The 16,490-nt window shown below is 47.0% G+C and overlaps 1 protein-coding gene across 4 annotated transcripts in view; it reads right to left on the bottom strand.

The window, feature by feature from the left end:
* The window catches only part of sycp3 (synaptonemal complex protein 3), a 236,917-nt gene that overhangs the window by 187,722 nt on the left and 32,705 nt on the right, over positions 1-16,490 (bottom strand). For 3 of the 4 annotated variants that reach the window (XM_072480705.1, XM_072480707.1, XM_072480706.1), the window contains exon 2: positions 15,959-16,098. The exons of the other annotated variant lie outside the window; for it this stretch is intronic. In XM_072480705.1, coding sequence (XP_072336806.1) covers positions 15,959-16,085 — 127 coding nt within the window. In that variant the 5' untranslated portion in view covers positions 16,086-16,098. The remainder of the gene's footprint in view (positions 1-15,958; positions 16,099-16,490) is intronic. 4 annotated transcript variants of the gene reach the window in all.

Below are 16,490 nucleotides of genomic sequence, written 5' to 3'. Positions count from 1 at the left end.
AAAAATTCCTCATCAACATCTTAACTGGGAGATCCTTATTCTGAAACTATGCTTCCCAGTTCTAGATTCCTCCACGAGGAGAAACATCCTCTCAGTATCTACGCTGTCAAGCCCCCTCAGAATCCTGTTTCAATAACATCACCTCTCATTTTTCAAAGTCCCATGGAGTATAGGCTCAACCTTTCCTCATAATACAATCCCTTCATCCCAGAATCATCTATTGAACCTTCGTGAACTGTCTCCACTGCATAAAAGGAGACCTGTCCACAGTACTCAAAGCTGTGGTCTCTCCAAAACCCTGTATATCTGTAATAAAATTTCACAACTGGTGGGAATTTGAAAATCCTTTAAATTTAAAGGAAAAAAGGCCCCATAGTGGGACTAGCCAAGGGAGTAAACCAGTTCAGACCGGTTTCTTTAGCAGGGAAGGCTGAGGCTATATAAAAACAGTTTGTTCAGTCCCTTGCACCGAGTGCCATTTTTCTCTGAGTGCTGGGAGTTAAGAGTGGGAGTTTAGGGAAGTGGGGGAGCAGAGATTTAAAAAGAGTGGGAGCTGAGAGTGACACCTCTGGGCAGCTGAGTTTGAACAACAATCCAGGAGCGATATCATAGGAAAACGGTAAGTTCATTGGTTGGTAGTAACTCTTAATTTACATGACCTATTCTGAATTGCTTTCAGATTAAAGGTAGAAAGAGAAATATTTTACAGATTAGGAAGACGAATAACCAGCTGGAAATGTAAAATTTTAAAAAATAAAATAAAAGATGCAGGACCAGGCAGTGGTGTGGGAGCTGGTGGACCCCATTGTGGTTCCTAGTGAACACATCTGCAGCAAGTGTTGGTTGCTTGGGGAACTTCAGCTCAGAGTTGATGAGTTGGAGTTTGAGATTCGGACACTGCGGCATATCAGGGAGGGGGAAGAGTTACCTGGACGCCGTGTTTAAGGAGTCCTTGAATTCGGCCAGTGGTCAGAGATAGGAGGATGTGACTATGAGTGAGGTAGGTAGAGGGATCTAGGAGGAAGGGTTGCAGGAGCCTCAGTCCTTGTCTAACAGGTTCTAGATTCTTGCTCCCTGTGTGGATGAGAGCAGGGACTGTGGGGATGATGAGCAAACTGACCACAGCAATGATACAGGGAGTCATTCAAGTGGTGGGAGAGAAAAGAAATGTAGTCATAATCGTGACAGGATAGTTAGGGGAATATTACACTGTTCCGTGACCAGGATCAAGAGTCCTGAAGGTTGTGTTGCCTACCTGGTGCTTGGGTTCGGGATATCTCATCGAGGCTACAGAGGAACTTGGAGTGGGACAGTAAAGATCCAGTTGTTATAGTCCACGTAGGTACAACGACATAGGTTGAACAAGATAGAGGCTCTGCTTAGGGAATATGAGCATCTAGGGACTAAATTAAAAAGCAGAACCTAAAAGGTAATTATCTCCGGATTACTATCTGCGCCACAAGCTAATTGGCACAGGGTCAATAAGAATAAAGAGGTAAATTTGTGGCTTAAAAGTTGGTATAGGAGAAATAGGTTTGAGTTCATGGGACATTGGCACCAGTACTAGGGAAGGAGAGATCCATCTAATGGGATGGTCTTCACCTGAATCATGATGGGACCAGAGTCCTGGCGAACTGTAAAACTAGGGCTGTGGATAGGGCTTTAAACTAAATAGTGGGCAGGGGGTGGGCTCAGTTGTCTGGAAAATTAGAACATTAAGGTAGATGTGCAGATTATGAGAGGTTAGTAAAGTTTCCAGAACAAGTAATAGAACAGAGAATATGGAAAGCAGCAGGAATATAACTTCAAGTACAGACGATAAGGGGACAACTATGAGAAGGAGGGGTTCAACGAAGGACTGAGGATGTTGTACCTAAATGCGCACAGTATACAAAACAAGGTAAATGGGCTTGTAGCGCACATTAAAATTGGCAGGTACGATGCTGTGGGTGGGCATCACAGAGACATGGTTGCAAGGGGATCAGGGTTAGGATCTAAATATCCAAGTATATGCGTCCTATTGAAAGAACAGGCAGGTGGGCAGAGGGGGCACGGTTGCCTTGTTAGTAAAAAATTAAATTAAATCAATAGCAAGCAGCGATATAGGGTTGGAAGGTGTAGAATCTGTGTGGGTTGAGTTGAGGAATTGCACAGGAAATAAGACCCTGATGGGAGTTATGTACAGGCCCACTAACAGTAGTTAAGATGTGGGGTAGAAAATAAATCAGGAGACAGAAAAGGCATCTAGGAAAGGCAATATTACAATAATCATGAAGCGCTTTAATGTGCAGGTGGTCTGAGAAAATCAGGTTGGTAGCAGAACCCAAGAAAAGAAATTTGTGGAATTCTACACAATGTTTCTTTGGGGCAGCTTGTGACAGAGTCCACTAGGAAACACGCAATTCTGGATTCGGTGATGTGTAATAAGGCATACTTGATTATGGAACTTCAGGTGAACGAACCCTTAGGGGGCAGTGATCATGATATGATAGAATTCACCCTGCAGTTTGAGAGGGAGAAGTTGGAATCAGATTTAACAGTATTATAGTTGAGTAAAGGTAACTACATGAAGGAGGAGCTGGCCAGAGTTTATTGGAAGGGGAGCCTAGCAGGGAAGACAGTGGAACAGCAATGGCAGGTGTTTTGGGGGGTTATTCAGGAGGCACAACAGAAATTCACCCTAAGGAGGAGGAAACATGCTAAGGGGAGGATGATGCAACCATGGCTGCTGAGGGAAGTCAGGGACAGTATGAAAGCAAAAGAAAAAGCATACAATATGGCGAGGATTAGTGGGAAGCCAGAGGATTGGGAAGCCTTTAAAAGCAAAAAAAGCAGTAAGAGGGAGAAGATGAAATATGAGTGTAAGCTCGCTACTAGTATAAAAGAAGATTGCAAGTGTTCTTTTTTGATATATATGGGGTAAAGGAGAGTTAAGAATGGACATTGGCCCACTGGAAAATGAGACAGAAGTAGTAATGAGGAACACTTCATTTATGAGATGTGGGAATTCCGTGAAGCATCCAGCATTCCGGACAACTGCATCCGGAAGAAATGCACCCAATTGCACCTCTTCACAGACCGCATGGATCGGTTGGAGCAGCAGTTGGATTCACGTAGGAGCATGCAGGTGGCGAAAAGCGTCATAGACGGGAAGTTTAGAGACGTGGTTATACCCAAAGTGCAGGAAGATAGATGGGTGACCACTAGAATGGGCAGGCAGTCAGTGCAGGAATGCCCTGTGACTGTCCCCCTCTCTGGGTTAGCACTGTTGCTTCACAGCGCCAGGGCCCAGGTTCGATTCCCGCTTGGATCACTGTCTGTGTGGAGTCTGCACGTTCTCCTTGTGTCTAGGTGGGTTTTCTCTAGGTGCTCCGGTTTCCTCCCACAAGTCCCGAAAGACGTGCTGTTAGATGAATTGAACATTCTGAATCCTCCGTGTACCTGAACAGGCGCTGGAATGTGGCGACTAGGGGCTTTTCACAGTAACCTCATTGCAGTGTTAATGTCAGCCTACTTGTGACAATAAAGATTATTATTATAACAAGTATGCAGTTTGGATACTGTTGGGTGAATGGCCTATCAAGGGAAAACAGCAGCAGCCAGGGCCGTGGCACCACAGCTGGCTCAGTTGTTAAGCAGGGAGGGACAAATCGCAGAAAAGCAATAGTTATAGGGGACTCTATATAATCAGGGACACAGATAGGCGCTTCTGTGGACTTGAAAGGGACTCCAGGATGGTCTGTTGCTTCCCTGGAGCTAGGCTCCAGGATGTCTCTGAACAGGCAGGGGGCATTCTGAAGGGGGAGGGTGAACAGCCAATGGGTTGTGACACATATTGGTACCAACAACATAGGCAGGAAGAGTGACGAGGTCCTGCAGCGGGAGTTCAAGGCGTTAGGTAGAAAGTTTTTTTAAAAAGGACCTCCAGGGTTGTAATCTTCCTTATTACTCCCACTGCCACGTGCCAGTGAGGCTAGGAACAGGAGGAAAGTTCAGCTAAACACATGGCTAAACAGCTGGTGTAGGAGGGAGGGTTTCAGATATCTGGAATATTGGGATCTCTTCCAGGTCAGGTGGGACGTATTCAAGCACGTGTTGCATCAAAACTGGAGGGGCATAAATATCCTGGCCACAAGGTTTTCTACTGTCATACGTGAGGTTTAAACCAGTGTGGCGGGGGGTGGGAACCAGAGCAATAGGTCAGAAGGTGAAATAACTGAGGAGGAACCAGTATGACTCAGAGGAAGAGATGGCAGGGAGATGTTGCTGAACACAGCAGGACCGGTGGTCTGAAGTTGTTTCAATGCGAGAAGTACAACAGGTAAGGCAGATGAATTTAGAGCTTAGATTAGTACTTGGAAATATGTTGTTGCCATAAGAGGTTTGATTGAGGGAGGGACAGGATTGGCAGCTAAATGTTCCAGGATTTCGATGTTTCATAGAATTTACAGTGCAGAAGGAGGCCATTTGGCCCATTGGGTCTGCACCGGCTCTTGGAAAGAGCACCCTCTTAAGCCCACACCTCACCCTATACCTGGAACCCAGAAACCCCACCCACCCTAAGGGCAATTTACCATGGCCAATCCACCTAACCTGATCGTCTCTCGACTGTGGGAGGAAACCGGAGCTCCCGGAGGAAACCCACGCACACACGGGGAGAATGTGCAGACTCCGCACATTCAGTAAAAAACTATCTATCTTTATCATAAAAACATTTAATGAAGGAGCCTCAACTGCTTCACAGGGCAAGGAATTCCATAGATTCACAACCCTTTGGGTGACGATGTTCCTCCTAAGCTCAGTCCTAAATCTATTTCCCTTTATTTTGAGGCTATGCCCCCTAGTTCAGCTTTCACCCGCCAGTGGAAACAACCTGCCCGCATTTATCCCATCTATTCCCTTCATAATTTTATATGTTTCTATAAGATCACCCCGCATCCTTCTAAATTCCGAGTACAGTCCCAGTCTACTCAACCTCTCATCGTAATCCAACCCCTTCAGCTCTGGGATTAACCGAGTGAATCTCCTCTGCACACCCTCCAGCACGTCCTTTCTCAAGTAAGACCAAAACTGAACACAATACCCCAGGTGTGGCCTCACTAACACCTTATACAATTGCAGCATAACCTCCCTAGTCTTAAACTCCATCCCTCTAGCAATGAAGGATAAAACTCCATTTGCCTTCTCAATCACCTGTTGCACCTGTAAACCATCTTTTAGCGACTAGTGCACTAGCACACCCAAATCTCTCTGCACAGCAGCATGTTTTAATATTTTATCATTTAAATAATAATCCCTTTTGCTGTTATTCCTACCAAAATGGAGAATCTTACATTTGTCAACATTGTATTCCATCTGCCAGACCTTAGCCCATTCACTTAACCTATCCAAATCCCTCTGCAGACGTCCGGTATCCTCTGCACTTTTTGCTTTACCACTCATCGAAGTGTCGTCTGCAAACTTGGACACATTGCACTTAGTCCCCAACTCCAAATCATCTATGTAAATTGTGAACAATTGTGGGCCCAACAGTGATCCCTGAGGGACACCACTAGCTTCTGATTGCCAACCAGAGAAACATCCATTAATCCCCACTCTTTGCTTTCTGGGTTCTGGGTTTCTGGGTTCCAATTAACCAATCCTCTATCCATGCTACTACTTTACCCTTAATACCATGCATCTTTATCTTATGCAGCAACCTTTTGTGTGGCACCTTGTCAAAAGCTTTCTGGAAATCCAGAAATCCCACATCCATTGGCTCCCCGTTGTCTACCGCACTGGTAATGTCCTCAAAAAAATCCACTAAATTAGTTAGGCACGGCCTGCCCTTTATGAACCCATGCTGCGTCTGCCCAATGGGACAATTTCCATCCAGATACCTCGCTATTTCTTCCTTGGTGATAGATTCCAGCATCTTCCCTACTACTGAAGTTAAGTTGTGCTTACTACTGAAGCAACTGTGCTAACCATTGTGCTACCATGCCGCCCATATTTGGATAGAAGGGGATGTAAAAGGGGTGGGGGATGTAAAAGGGGCAGGGATGTTGCACTACTGGTTAAGGAGAATATCACAGCTGTACTGCGGGAGGACACCTCAGAGGGTTCATGCAGCGAGGCAATATAGGTAGAGCTCAAGAATAGGAAGGGTGCAGTCACAATGTGGGGGTTCACTACAGGCCTCCCAACAGCCAGCGGGAGATAGAGGAGCAGATATGTAGGCAGATTTTGGAAAGGTGTAAAAGGAACAGGGTTGTTGTGGTGGGTGATTTTAACTTCGCCTATATTGACTGGGACTCACTTAGTGCTAGGGGCTTGTATGAGGTAGAGTTTGTCAGGAGCATCCAGGAGGGCCTCTTGAAACAATATGTAGATAGTCCAACGAGGGACGGGGCAGCACTGGACCTGGTATTGGGGAATGAGCCCGGCCAAGTGGTAGAAGTTTCAGTAGGGGAACAGTGACCATAATTTAGAAAGATTTAAGGTACTGTTGGATAAAGATAAGAGTAGTCTTAGGATGAAGGTGCTAAATTTGGGGAAGAATAATTATAAAAATATTAGGCAGGAATTGAAGAATCTAGATTGGGTGCGGATGTTTGAGAGCAAATAAACATAGGGGGGGGAACGATTCTCCGAGCTCCGCGCCGGACCGGAGAATTGCAGCAACCGTGCCATGACGCCCGACGCCGCCGCGCGATTCTCCGAGGTGCGGAGAAGCGGCGCCATTTGCGCCGGCGCGTTTGGCGCGGCGCCGGCCACTGGAATCGGCAGGGCCGCCGATTCTCCGGCCCGGATGGGCAGAGCGGCCGCGCCAATACGAAAGAGTCCCGCCGGCACCGTTCACCCCTGGTCGCTGCCGGCGGGAACTCTGCGGGAACAGTCGGGGGGGGCCTGTGTGGGGGAAGGGGAGGGGCGCTCCTTCACCGGGGGGGGGCCTCTGATGGGGCCGGCCTCTCCCCACCCGGGCCTACTTTCTGGCGCGGCCGGCCCCTGAACACCGACCCCATGTTGAGTCGGGGCCGGCGCGCTAAAGAAGTCTCCCGCGCATGCGCGGGTAGGCGCGGCGAAAGGAGGCTGGAGCGGCGTGAACCGCTCCACCGCCGTGCTGGTCCCCTGTGGGGGCCAGAATCGGTCGTACCCAGGCCCGGTTCGCGCCGTCGTGAAACGCGACGGCATTCGTGACGGCGTTCACGAAAGCACGGACACTTGGGCTCCATATTGGAGAATCGCCCCCCTGGTGTGGGAGGCTTTCTAATAATGTCAGTATACCGACAACTGAACAACCAAGAACACTACAGACAGTTACCCGCAGATCCGACCAAGGAACACATCCGCCAACTTAACAGACTGATCAAGACCTTGGATCCAGATCTTCAGAGCACCCTACGTGCTCTCATCCCACGTACTCCCCGCATTGGAGATCTCTACTGCCTCCCAAAAATACATAAGGCCAACACACCAGGTCGCCCTATCGTTTCAGGCAATGGGACCTTGTGTGAGAACCTCTCTGGCTACATCGAGGGCATCTTGAAACCCATCGTACAAGGTACGCCCAGCTTCTGTCGCGACACGACGGACTTCCTACAGAAACTCAGCACCCATGGACCAGTTGAACCAGGAACATTCCTCGTCACAATGGACGTCTCGGCACTCTACACCAGCATCCCCCATGACGACGGCATTGCTGCAACAGCCTCAGTACTCAACACCGACAACTGCCAATCTCCAGATGCAATTCTGCAACTCATCCGCTTCATTCTGGATCACAACGTCTTCACCTTCGACAACAAGTTCTTCATCCAGACGCACGGAACAGCCATGGGGACCAAATTCGCACCCCAATACGCCAACATCTTCATGCACAAGTTTGAACAGGACCTACTCACCGCACAGGACCTTCAACCGACGTTATACACCAGATACATCGATGACATTTTTTTCCTTTGGACCCACGGCGAAGAATCACTGAAACGACTACACGATGACATTAATAAGTTCCATCCAACCATCAGACTCACCATGGACTACTCTCCAAAATCAGTTGCATTCTTGGACACACTCGTCTCCATCAAGGATGGTCACCTCAGCACTTTGCTTTACCGCAAACCCACGGATAACCTCATGATGCTCCACTTCTCCAGCTTCCACCCTAAACACATTAAAGAAGCCATCCCCTATGGACAAGCGCTCCGTATACACAGGATCTGCTCAGACGAGGAGGGGCGTAACAGACATCTACAGACGTTGAAAGATGCCCTCGTACGAACGGGATATGGCACTCGACTCATCGATCGACAGTTCCAACGCGCCACAGCGAAAAACCGCACCGACCTCCTCAGAAGACAAACATGGGACACAACCGACAGAATACCCTTCGTCGTCCAGTACTTCCCCGGAGCGGAGAAACTACGTCATCTTCTTCAAAGCCTTCAACACGTCATTGATGACGATGAACATCTTGCCAAGGTCATCCCCACACCCCCACTACTTGCCTTCAAACAACCGCGCAACCTCAAACGAACCATTGTTTGCAGCAAACTACCCAGTCTTCAGAACAGTGACCACGACACCACACAACCCTGCCATGGCAATCTCTGCAAGACGTGCCTGATCATTGACATGGATACCACTATTACACGTGAGAACACCACCCACCAGGTACGCGGTACGTACTCGTGCGACTCAGCCAACGTTGTCTACCTCATTCGCTGCAGGAAAGGATGTCCCGAAGCGTGGTACATTGGCGAGACCCTGCAGACGCTGCGACAACGAATGAACGGACATCGCGCAACAATCACCAGGCAGGAATGTTCCCTTCCAGTCGGAGAACACTTCAGCAGTCAAGGGCATTCAGCCTCTGATCTCCGGGTAAGCGTTCTCCAAGGCGGCCTTCAGGACGCGCAACAACGCAGAATCGCCGAGCAGAAACTTATAGCCAAGTTCCGCGCGCATGAGTGCGGCCTCAACCGGGACCTGGGATTCATGTCACATTACATTCATCCCCCACCATCTGGCCTGCGAAATCCTACCAACTGTCCTGGCTTGATGTAATTCACACCTCTTTAACCTGGGGTTACCCCATCTCTGGATCTGTAAAGATTTAATCACCTGCTAATGGTCACATTCCAAGCATTGTTTGGCATCTTTGAATTTGTCTATATATGTGTTTCTGGAACATACCTCTTCATTTACCTGAGGAAGGAGCAGCGCTCCGAAAGCTAGTGACATCGAAACAAACCTGTTGGACTTTAACCTGGTGTTGTAAGACTTCGTACTGCATTCAAGGACAGGGGAGGGAATCTATGCGTGGAGCCAGAGGAAATGGGCTAGGTACTAAATTAGTGCTTTGCATCAGTATTCACGAAAGAGAAGAACTTGGTGGATGATGCGTCTGGAGAAGGGCATGTTGATACTCTGGGTCACACGGAGATCAAAAAGGTGTTGGGAGTCTTAAAAAACATTATGGTAAATAAGTCCCCAGGGCCTGATGGGATTAGAATACTGAGGGAGGTAAGGGAGGAAATTGCTTGACAGAAATCTTTGTATCCTCACTGGCTACAAGTGAGGTCTCAGAGGGCTGGAGAATAGCTAATGTTGTTCATTTGTTTAAGAAGGGTAGCAAGGATAATCCAGGAAATTACAGGACGGTGAAGTGGTAGGGAAATTATTGGAGATGATTCTTCAAGGCAGGATTTTACTCCCGTTTGAAAGCAAGTAGACTGTGTTAGAGAGAAGCAGCGTGGTTTTGTGAAGGGGAGGTTGTGTCTCACTAACTTGATCGAGTTTTTCAAGGAAGTGACGAAGATGATTGATGAAGGTAGGGCAGTGGGTGTTGTCTACATGGACTTCAATAAGACCTTTGACAAGGTCCCTCATGGCAGACTGATACAGAAGGTGAAGTCACACAGGATCAGAGGTGAGCTGGCAAGATGGACGGTCATAGAAGACGGAGGGTAGCAGCAGAAGGGTGCTTTACTGAGTGGAGTGCCGTGACTAGTGGTGTTCCGCAGGGATCAGTACTGGGACCGTTGCTGTTTGTAGTATATATATGATTGGGAGGAAAATGTAACTGGTCCGACTTGTAAATTTGCGGACGACACAAAGGTTGGTGGAGTTTGGATTGTGATGAGGACTGTCAGAGGATACAGCAGGATATAAATGGGTTGGAGACTTGGGCAGAGACATGGCAGACGGCGTTTAATCCGGACAAATGTGAACCAATGCATTTTGGAATGTCTAATACAGGTGAGAAATATATAGCAAATGGCAGAACCCTTTAGAGTATTGACAGGCAAAGGGATCTGGGTGTACAGGTCCAAAGGTTACTGAAAGTGGCAATGCAGGTGCAGAAGGTAGTCAAGAAGGCATATGGCATACTTGCCTTAATCGGCTGGGGTATTGAGTATAAAAATTGGCAAGTCATTCTGCAGCTGTATATAACCTTAGTTAGACCACACTTGGAATATAGTGCTCAATTCTGGTTGCCACACTACCAGAAGGATGTGGAAGCTTTGGAGAGCGTACAGAAGAGGTTTACCAGGATGTTGCCTGGTATGGAGGGCATTAGCTATGAGAAGTTGGATGAACTCGGTTTGTTCTCACTGGAACGGGAGAGGTTGAGGGGCGGCCTAATAGAAGTCTACAAAATTAGGAGGGGCATGGACAGGGGAAAACAACAGCAGCCAGAACAGTGGCACCACAACTGACTCTGTTGCTCAGCAAGGGAGGGCAAAGTGCAATAGAGCGATAGTTATAGGAGACTCTATAGTAAGGAGCAGATAGACGCTTCTGTGGACGTGAAAGAGACTCCAGGATGGTAGCTTGCCTCCCTGATGCCAGGGTCAATGATATCTCTGAACGAACACGAGACATCCTGAAGGGGTGGGTGAACAGCCAGAGGTCGTAGTACACATAGGTACAAACGACACAGGCAGGAAGAGTGATGAGGTCCTGCAGAAGAAGGAGTTCAGGGAGTTAGGCAATAAGCTAAAAAGCAGGACCTCTGGGGTTGTAATCTCAGGATTACTCCCTGTGCCACATGCCAGTGAGGCTAGAAATAGGAGGATAGTGCAGCTAAACACGTGGCTAAACTGGTGATGTAGGAGGGAGGGTTTCAGATTTCTGAACCATTGGGATCTCTTCCGGGGAAGGTGGAAGCTGTACAAGAAGAACGGGTTCCATCTAAACTGGAGGGCACCGATATCCTGGCTGGGAGGTTTGCTAGAATCACTCGGGAGGATTTAAATTTATATGGCAAGGGGTGGGAACCAAAATGTGAGCTTAGAAGGTGTAATAACTAAGGGGAAATAGAGAACGAAAATAAGAGAACAACATCACCCTCAAGCAGCGCAAAAAAGGTGACAAGTGTGAAAAGGAGGTGGTCAATGTAGGATTGTGGGTGCCGTACCTAAATGCGTGCAGTATGCGGAACAAGGTAAATGAGCTTGTTGCGCACATTGAAATTGGCCAGTACAATGTTGTGGGCAACACAGAGACGTGGCTGCAAGGGGATCAGGGCTGGGACCTAAATATCCAAGGATATGTGTCCTATCAAAAGGACAGGCAGATGGGCAAAGGGGGAGGTGTTGCATTGTTAGTAAGGAATGAAGCTAAATCGATAGCAAGGAGCGATATAGGATCAGAAGACATAGAATCTCTGTGGGTAAAGTTGAGGAATCGCAAAAGTAAAAAGGCCCTGATGGGAGTTATGTACAGGCCCCTAGCAGTGTCAGGATGTTGGGCAGAAAATAAATCAGGAGATAGAAAAGGCATGTAAAAAAGGCATTACAATAATCATGTGGGACTTCAATATACAGGTGGACTGGGAAAATCAGGTTGGTCGTGGATCCCAAGAAAAGGAATTTGTGGAATGTCTAAGAGATGTTTTTTTGGAGCAGCATGTGACAGAGCCGACTAGGGAACAGGCAATTCTGGATTTGGTGATGTGTAATGAGGCAGAGATTAGGGAACTTAAGGTGAAGGAACCCTTAGGGAGCAGTGACCACAACATGATAGAATTTATCCTGCAGTTTGAGAGGGAGAAGCTGGAATCAGATGTAACGGTATTACAATTAAATAAGGGTAACTACAAAGACATGAGGGAGAAGCTGGCCAGAGTTGATTGGAAAAGGAGCCTAGCAGGGAAGACAGTGGAACAGCAATTGCAGGGGTTTTGGGGGGTTATTCGGGAGGCACAACAGAAATTCATCCCAAGGAGGAGGAAACATGCTAAGTGGAGGACGAGGCATCCATGGTTGACGAGGGAAGTCAAGGACAACATAAAAGCAAAAGAAAAAGCGTACAAAGTGGCGAGAATTTGTGGGAAGCCAGAGGATTGGGAAGCCTTTAAAAGCGAGCGGAGGACAACAACAAAAGCAGTAAGCAGGGAGAAGATGAATTAAGAATGCAAGCTAGCTAGTAATATAAAGGAAGATAGGAAGAGGTTTTTTTTCAATATTTAAACGGTGAGAGGCAAAAATAGACATTGGACCACTGGAAAATGTGGCTGGCGAAGTAATAAAAGGAAACATAAAAATGGCAGAGGAACTGAATAATTACTTTACATCGGTCTTCACCAGTAACACCAGACACCAGTGGGATGCCAGAGCTCCAGGAGAATCAGGGGGCAGAGGTGAGTGCAGTGACCATCGCTAAGGCGAATGTTCTGGGGAAACTGAAAGGTCTGAAGGTAGATAAATCACCTGGACCGGATGGACTACACCCCAGGGTTCTAAAAGAGATAGCTGAGGAGATTGTGGAGGCATTGCTGGTGATCTTTCAGGAATTACTGGAGGCAGGAAGGGTCCCAGAGGACCGCTGTTTAAGAAGGGAGGGAGGCAGAAGACGGGAAAGTATAGGCCGGTTAATCTGACTTAGGTCATTGCTAAGATTTTAGAGTCAATTAAGATGAGATAGTGGAGTACTTGGAAGTGCATGATAAAATAGGACTGAGTCAGCACGGCTTCGTCAAGGGGAGGTCATGTCTGATAAATCTGTTAGAGTTCCTTGAGGAAATAACAAGGAACTTAGACAAAGGAGAACCAGTGGACATGATTTATTTAGATTTCCAGGAGGCCTTTGACAAGGTGCCGCAGATGAGACTGTTAAATAGGTTATAGCCCATGGTGTTAAGGGTAAGATCCTGGCATGGATAGAGCATCGACTCACTGGAAGAAGGCAGAGTGGGGAAAAAGGGGTATTTTTCAGGATGGCAGTCGGTGACTAATGGTGTGCCTCAGGGGTCGGTGCTGGGACCACAACGTTTCACAATATACATTAATGATCTGGAAGAAGGAACTGAAGGGACTGTTGCTAATTTTGCAGATGGTAAAAAGATCTGTAAAGGAACAGGTAGTATTGTGAAGCAGGTGGGCTGCAGAAGGACTTGGACAGGCTAGGAAAGTGGGCAAAGAAGTGGCAGATGGAATACAATGTGGAAAAGTGTGAGGTTATGCACTTTGGAAGGAGAAATGGAGGTATAGACTATTTTCTAAATGGGGAGATGCTTAGGAAATCAGAAGCACAAAGGGACTTAGGAGCACGATTCTCTTAATGTTAACGTGCAGGTTCAGTCAGCAGTTAGGAAGGCAAATGCAATGTTAACATTCATGTCAAGAGGGCTAGAATACAAGACCAGGAATGTACTTCTGAGGCTATATTAGGTTCTGGTCAGACCCCATTTGGACTATTGTGCGCAGTTTTGGGCCCTGTATCTAAGGAAGGATGTGCTGGCCTTGGAAAGGGTCCAGAGGAGGTTCACAAGAATGATCCCTGGAATGAAGAGCTTGTCGTATGAAGAACGGTTGAGGACTCTGGGTCTGTACTCATTGGAGTTTAGAAGGATGAGGGGGGGGATCTTATTGAAACTTACAGGATACTGCGAGGCTTGGATAGAGTGGACGTGGAGAGGATGTTTCCACTAGGAAAAACTAGAACCAGAAGACACAATCTTAGACTATAGGGACAATCCTTTAAAACAGAGATGAGAAGGAATTTCTTCAGCCAGAGGGTGGTGAATCTGTGGAACTCTTTGCCGTAGAAGGCTGTGGAAGCCAAACCACTGAGTGTCTTTAAGACAGAGATAGATAGGTTCTTGATCAATAAGGGGATCATGGGTTATGGGGAGAAGGTAGGAGAATGGGGTGAGAAAAATATCAGCCATGATTGAAGGCGGAGCAGACTCGATATGCCGAGTGGCCTAATTCTACTCCTATTCTTATGGTCTTATGGGCAGAGTGGGTACACAGGTTTTTCCCACATGGGGTCTGACCAGAACCTTGTACAGCCTCAGCAGTACATCCCTGGTCTTGTATTCTAGCCCTCTCTAAATTAATGCTAACATTGCATTTGCCTTAATAACTGCCAACTGAACCTGCATGTTAAACTTAAGAGAATCCTGAGCTAAGACTCAAAAGTCCTTTTGTGCTTCATATTCCCAAAGCCTTTCCCCATTTAGAAAAGTCTATGCCTCTATTTTTCCAATCAAAGTCCATAAGCTCACACTTCTCCACATTGTATTCCATCTGCCACTTCTTTGTCCACTCTCCTAGCCTGTCCAAGTCGATCTGCAACCTCTATGCTTCCTCAACACTAACTGACCCTCTACATACCTTTGTATAATCTGTAAACTTAGCAACATTGTCCTCAGTTCCTTCTTCCAGATCGTTAATGTATATCGGAAATATTTGTGGTCCCAACACTGACCCCTGCGGAAAACCACTAGTCACCGGATGCTATCCTGAAAAAAAAACCTTTATCCCCACTCTCTGCCTTCTGTCATTCAGCCAATCCTCGATCCGTGCCAGTTCCTTGCCCCTTATCCATGGACTCTTATCTTATTTAGCGGTCTCCTGTATGGCACCTCATAGTCATAGATGTTTACAGCATGCCAACAGGCCCTTCGGCCCAGCTTGTCCATGCCACCCAGTTTCTATCACTAAGCTAGTCCCGCATTTGGCCCATATCCCCCAACACCCATCCTGCCCATGTAACTGTCTGTTTTTTTTTTAAGGGAAAATTGTACCCACCTCTACCACTGCCTCTGGCAGCCCGTTCCAGATGCTCACCACCGTCAGTGTGAAAGGCACCTTGTCAAAGGTCTTCTGGAAATCCAAATAGATCATGTCCACTGAACAAAGAAAAGTACAGCACAGGAACAGGCCCTTTGGCTCTCCAAGCCTGCAACGATGATGCTGTTCCTCTAACCTAAAACTTTCTATACTTCCTGGGTCTGTATCCCTCTATTCATGTATTTGTCAAAACGCCCCTCAAACGTCACTATCGTACCTGCTTCCACCATCTCCTCTGGCAGCGAGTTCCAGGCACCCACAATACTCTGTATAAAACAACTACCCTTGCACATCTCTAAACTTTGCCCCTCGCACCTTGAACTTATGTTGTGAACAGCTTTTAGCCCCGTATCTATGTGCTGGCCTTGGAGGGGGCCCAGAGGAGGTTCACAAAAATGATCCTGGGAATGAAAGACTTGTCATATGAAGAGTGGTTGAGGACTCTGGGTCTGCACTCGATGGAGTTCAGAAGGATGAGGGGGGAATTCTTTGAAACTTAGAGAATACCGAGAGGCCTAGATAAAGTGGGCGTGGAGAAGATGTTTCTACTAGTAGGAGAGACCAGAACCCGAGGGCACAGCCTCAGACTGAAGGGACATTCCTCTAAAACTGAGTTGAGGTGGAATTTCTTCAGCCAGAGGGTGGTAACTCTGTGAAACTCATTGTCGCAGAAGGCTTTGGAGGCCAAGTCAGAGTGTCTTTAAGACAGAGATATATAGGTTCTTGATTAATAAGTGTATCAGGGGTTACAGGGAGAAGACAGGAAATGGGGATGAGAAACATATGAGCCATGATCGAATGGCGAAGCAGACTCAATGGACCGAATGGTCTAGCAAAATGAAGCATAGATGTAATTAAAACAGCAATTTTTAAGTAACTTAACTATGTTTTACCTAGCTGTTCATTCTCATAGCTGCTCCCCAATGGTTTTGCATTGTCTTCATTGAATTCGTAAAGTGAATCATAGGTTGCTTTCTCTTTCTGGTTTTTAACAGAATTTCTTCGTCCTTTATTAGCCATACTTCAGTCAAATCTTAGAGCAAGTTAAAAAGGTACAACATATTTTAACATACTTCCAAAACAGAGGGGAACCAAAATACCAATGGCACTACTCAAATTTAGTGCAAGAGTCAAATCATAATGATAGTCAGCTAATTGATCATTAACTTTCCTTAGGTTTTGAGTTAAAACTCTGCAGCTATTCATACACTAGCCATAGGATGAAAATTAAAGTTATGGGGCAGGCTTCTCCGACCACCCGCCGTCCGGCACCGGTTTTTCAGCAGAGGGCAGCAGAGCGGAGCCGCTGATTGGCTGTTGTGGGGAAAATTTTCATCAGTGCATTGCGGTCACTGTATCCGGCAGGTGTAACAAAGCAAGACACCCTCCGTGTTCAAGTGAAGGCAAGCATCCAGCAGAGGGCAG

This window comes from Scyliorhinus torazame, chromosome 17 (assembly GCF_047496885.1).
Source record: "Scyliorhinus torazame isolate Kashiwa2021f chromosome 17, sScyTor2.1, whole genome shotgun sequence".
In the NCBI taxonomy this organism is placed as follows: Eukaryota; Metazoa; Chordata; class Chondrichthyes; order Carcharhiniformes; family Scyliorhinidae; genus Scyliorhinus; species Scyliorhinus torazame.
This window is presented reverse-complemented; position numbering and strand designations above follow the sequence as displayed.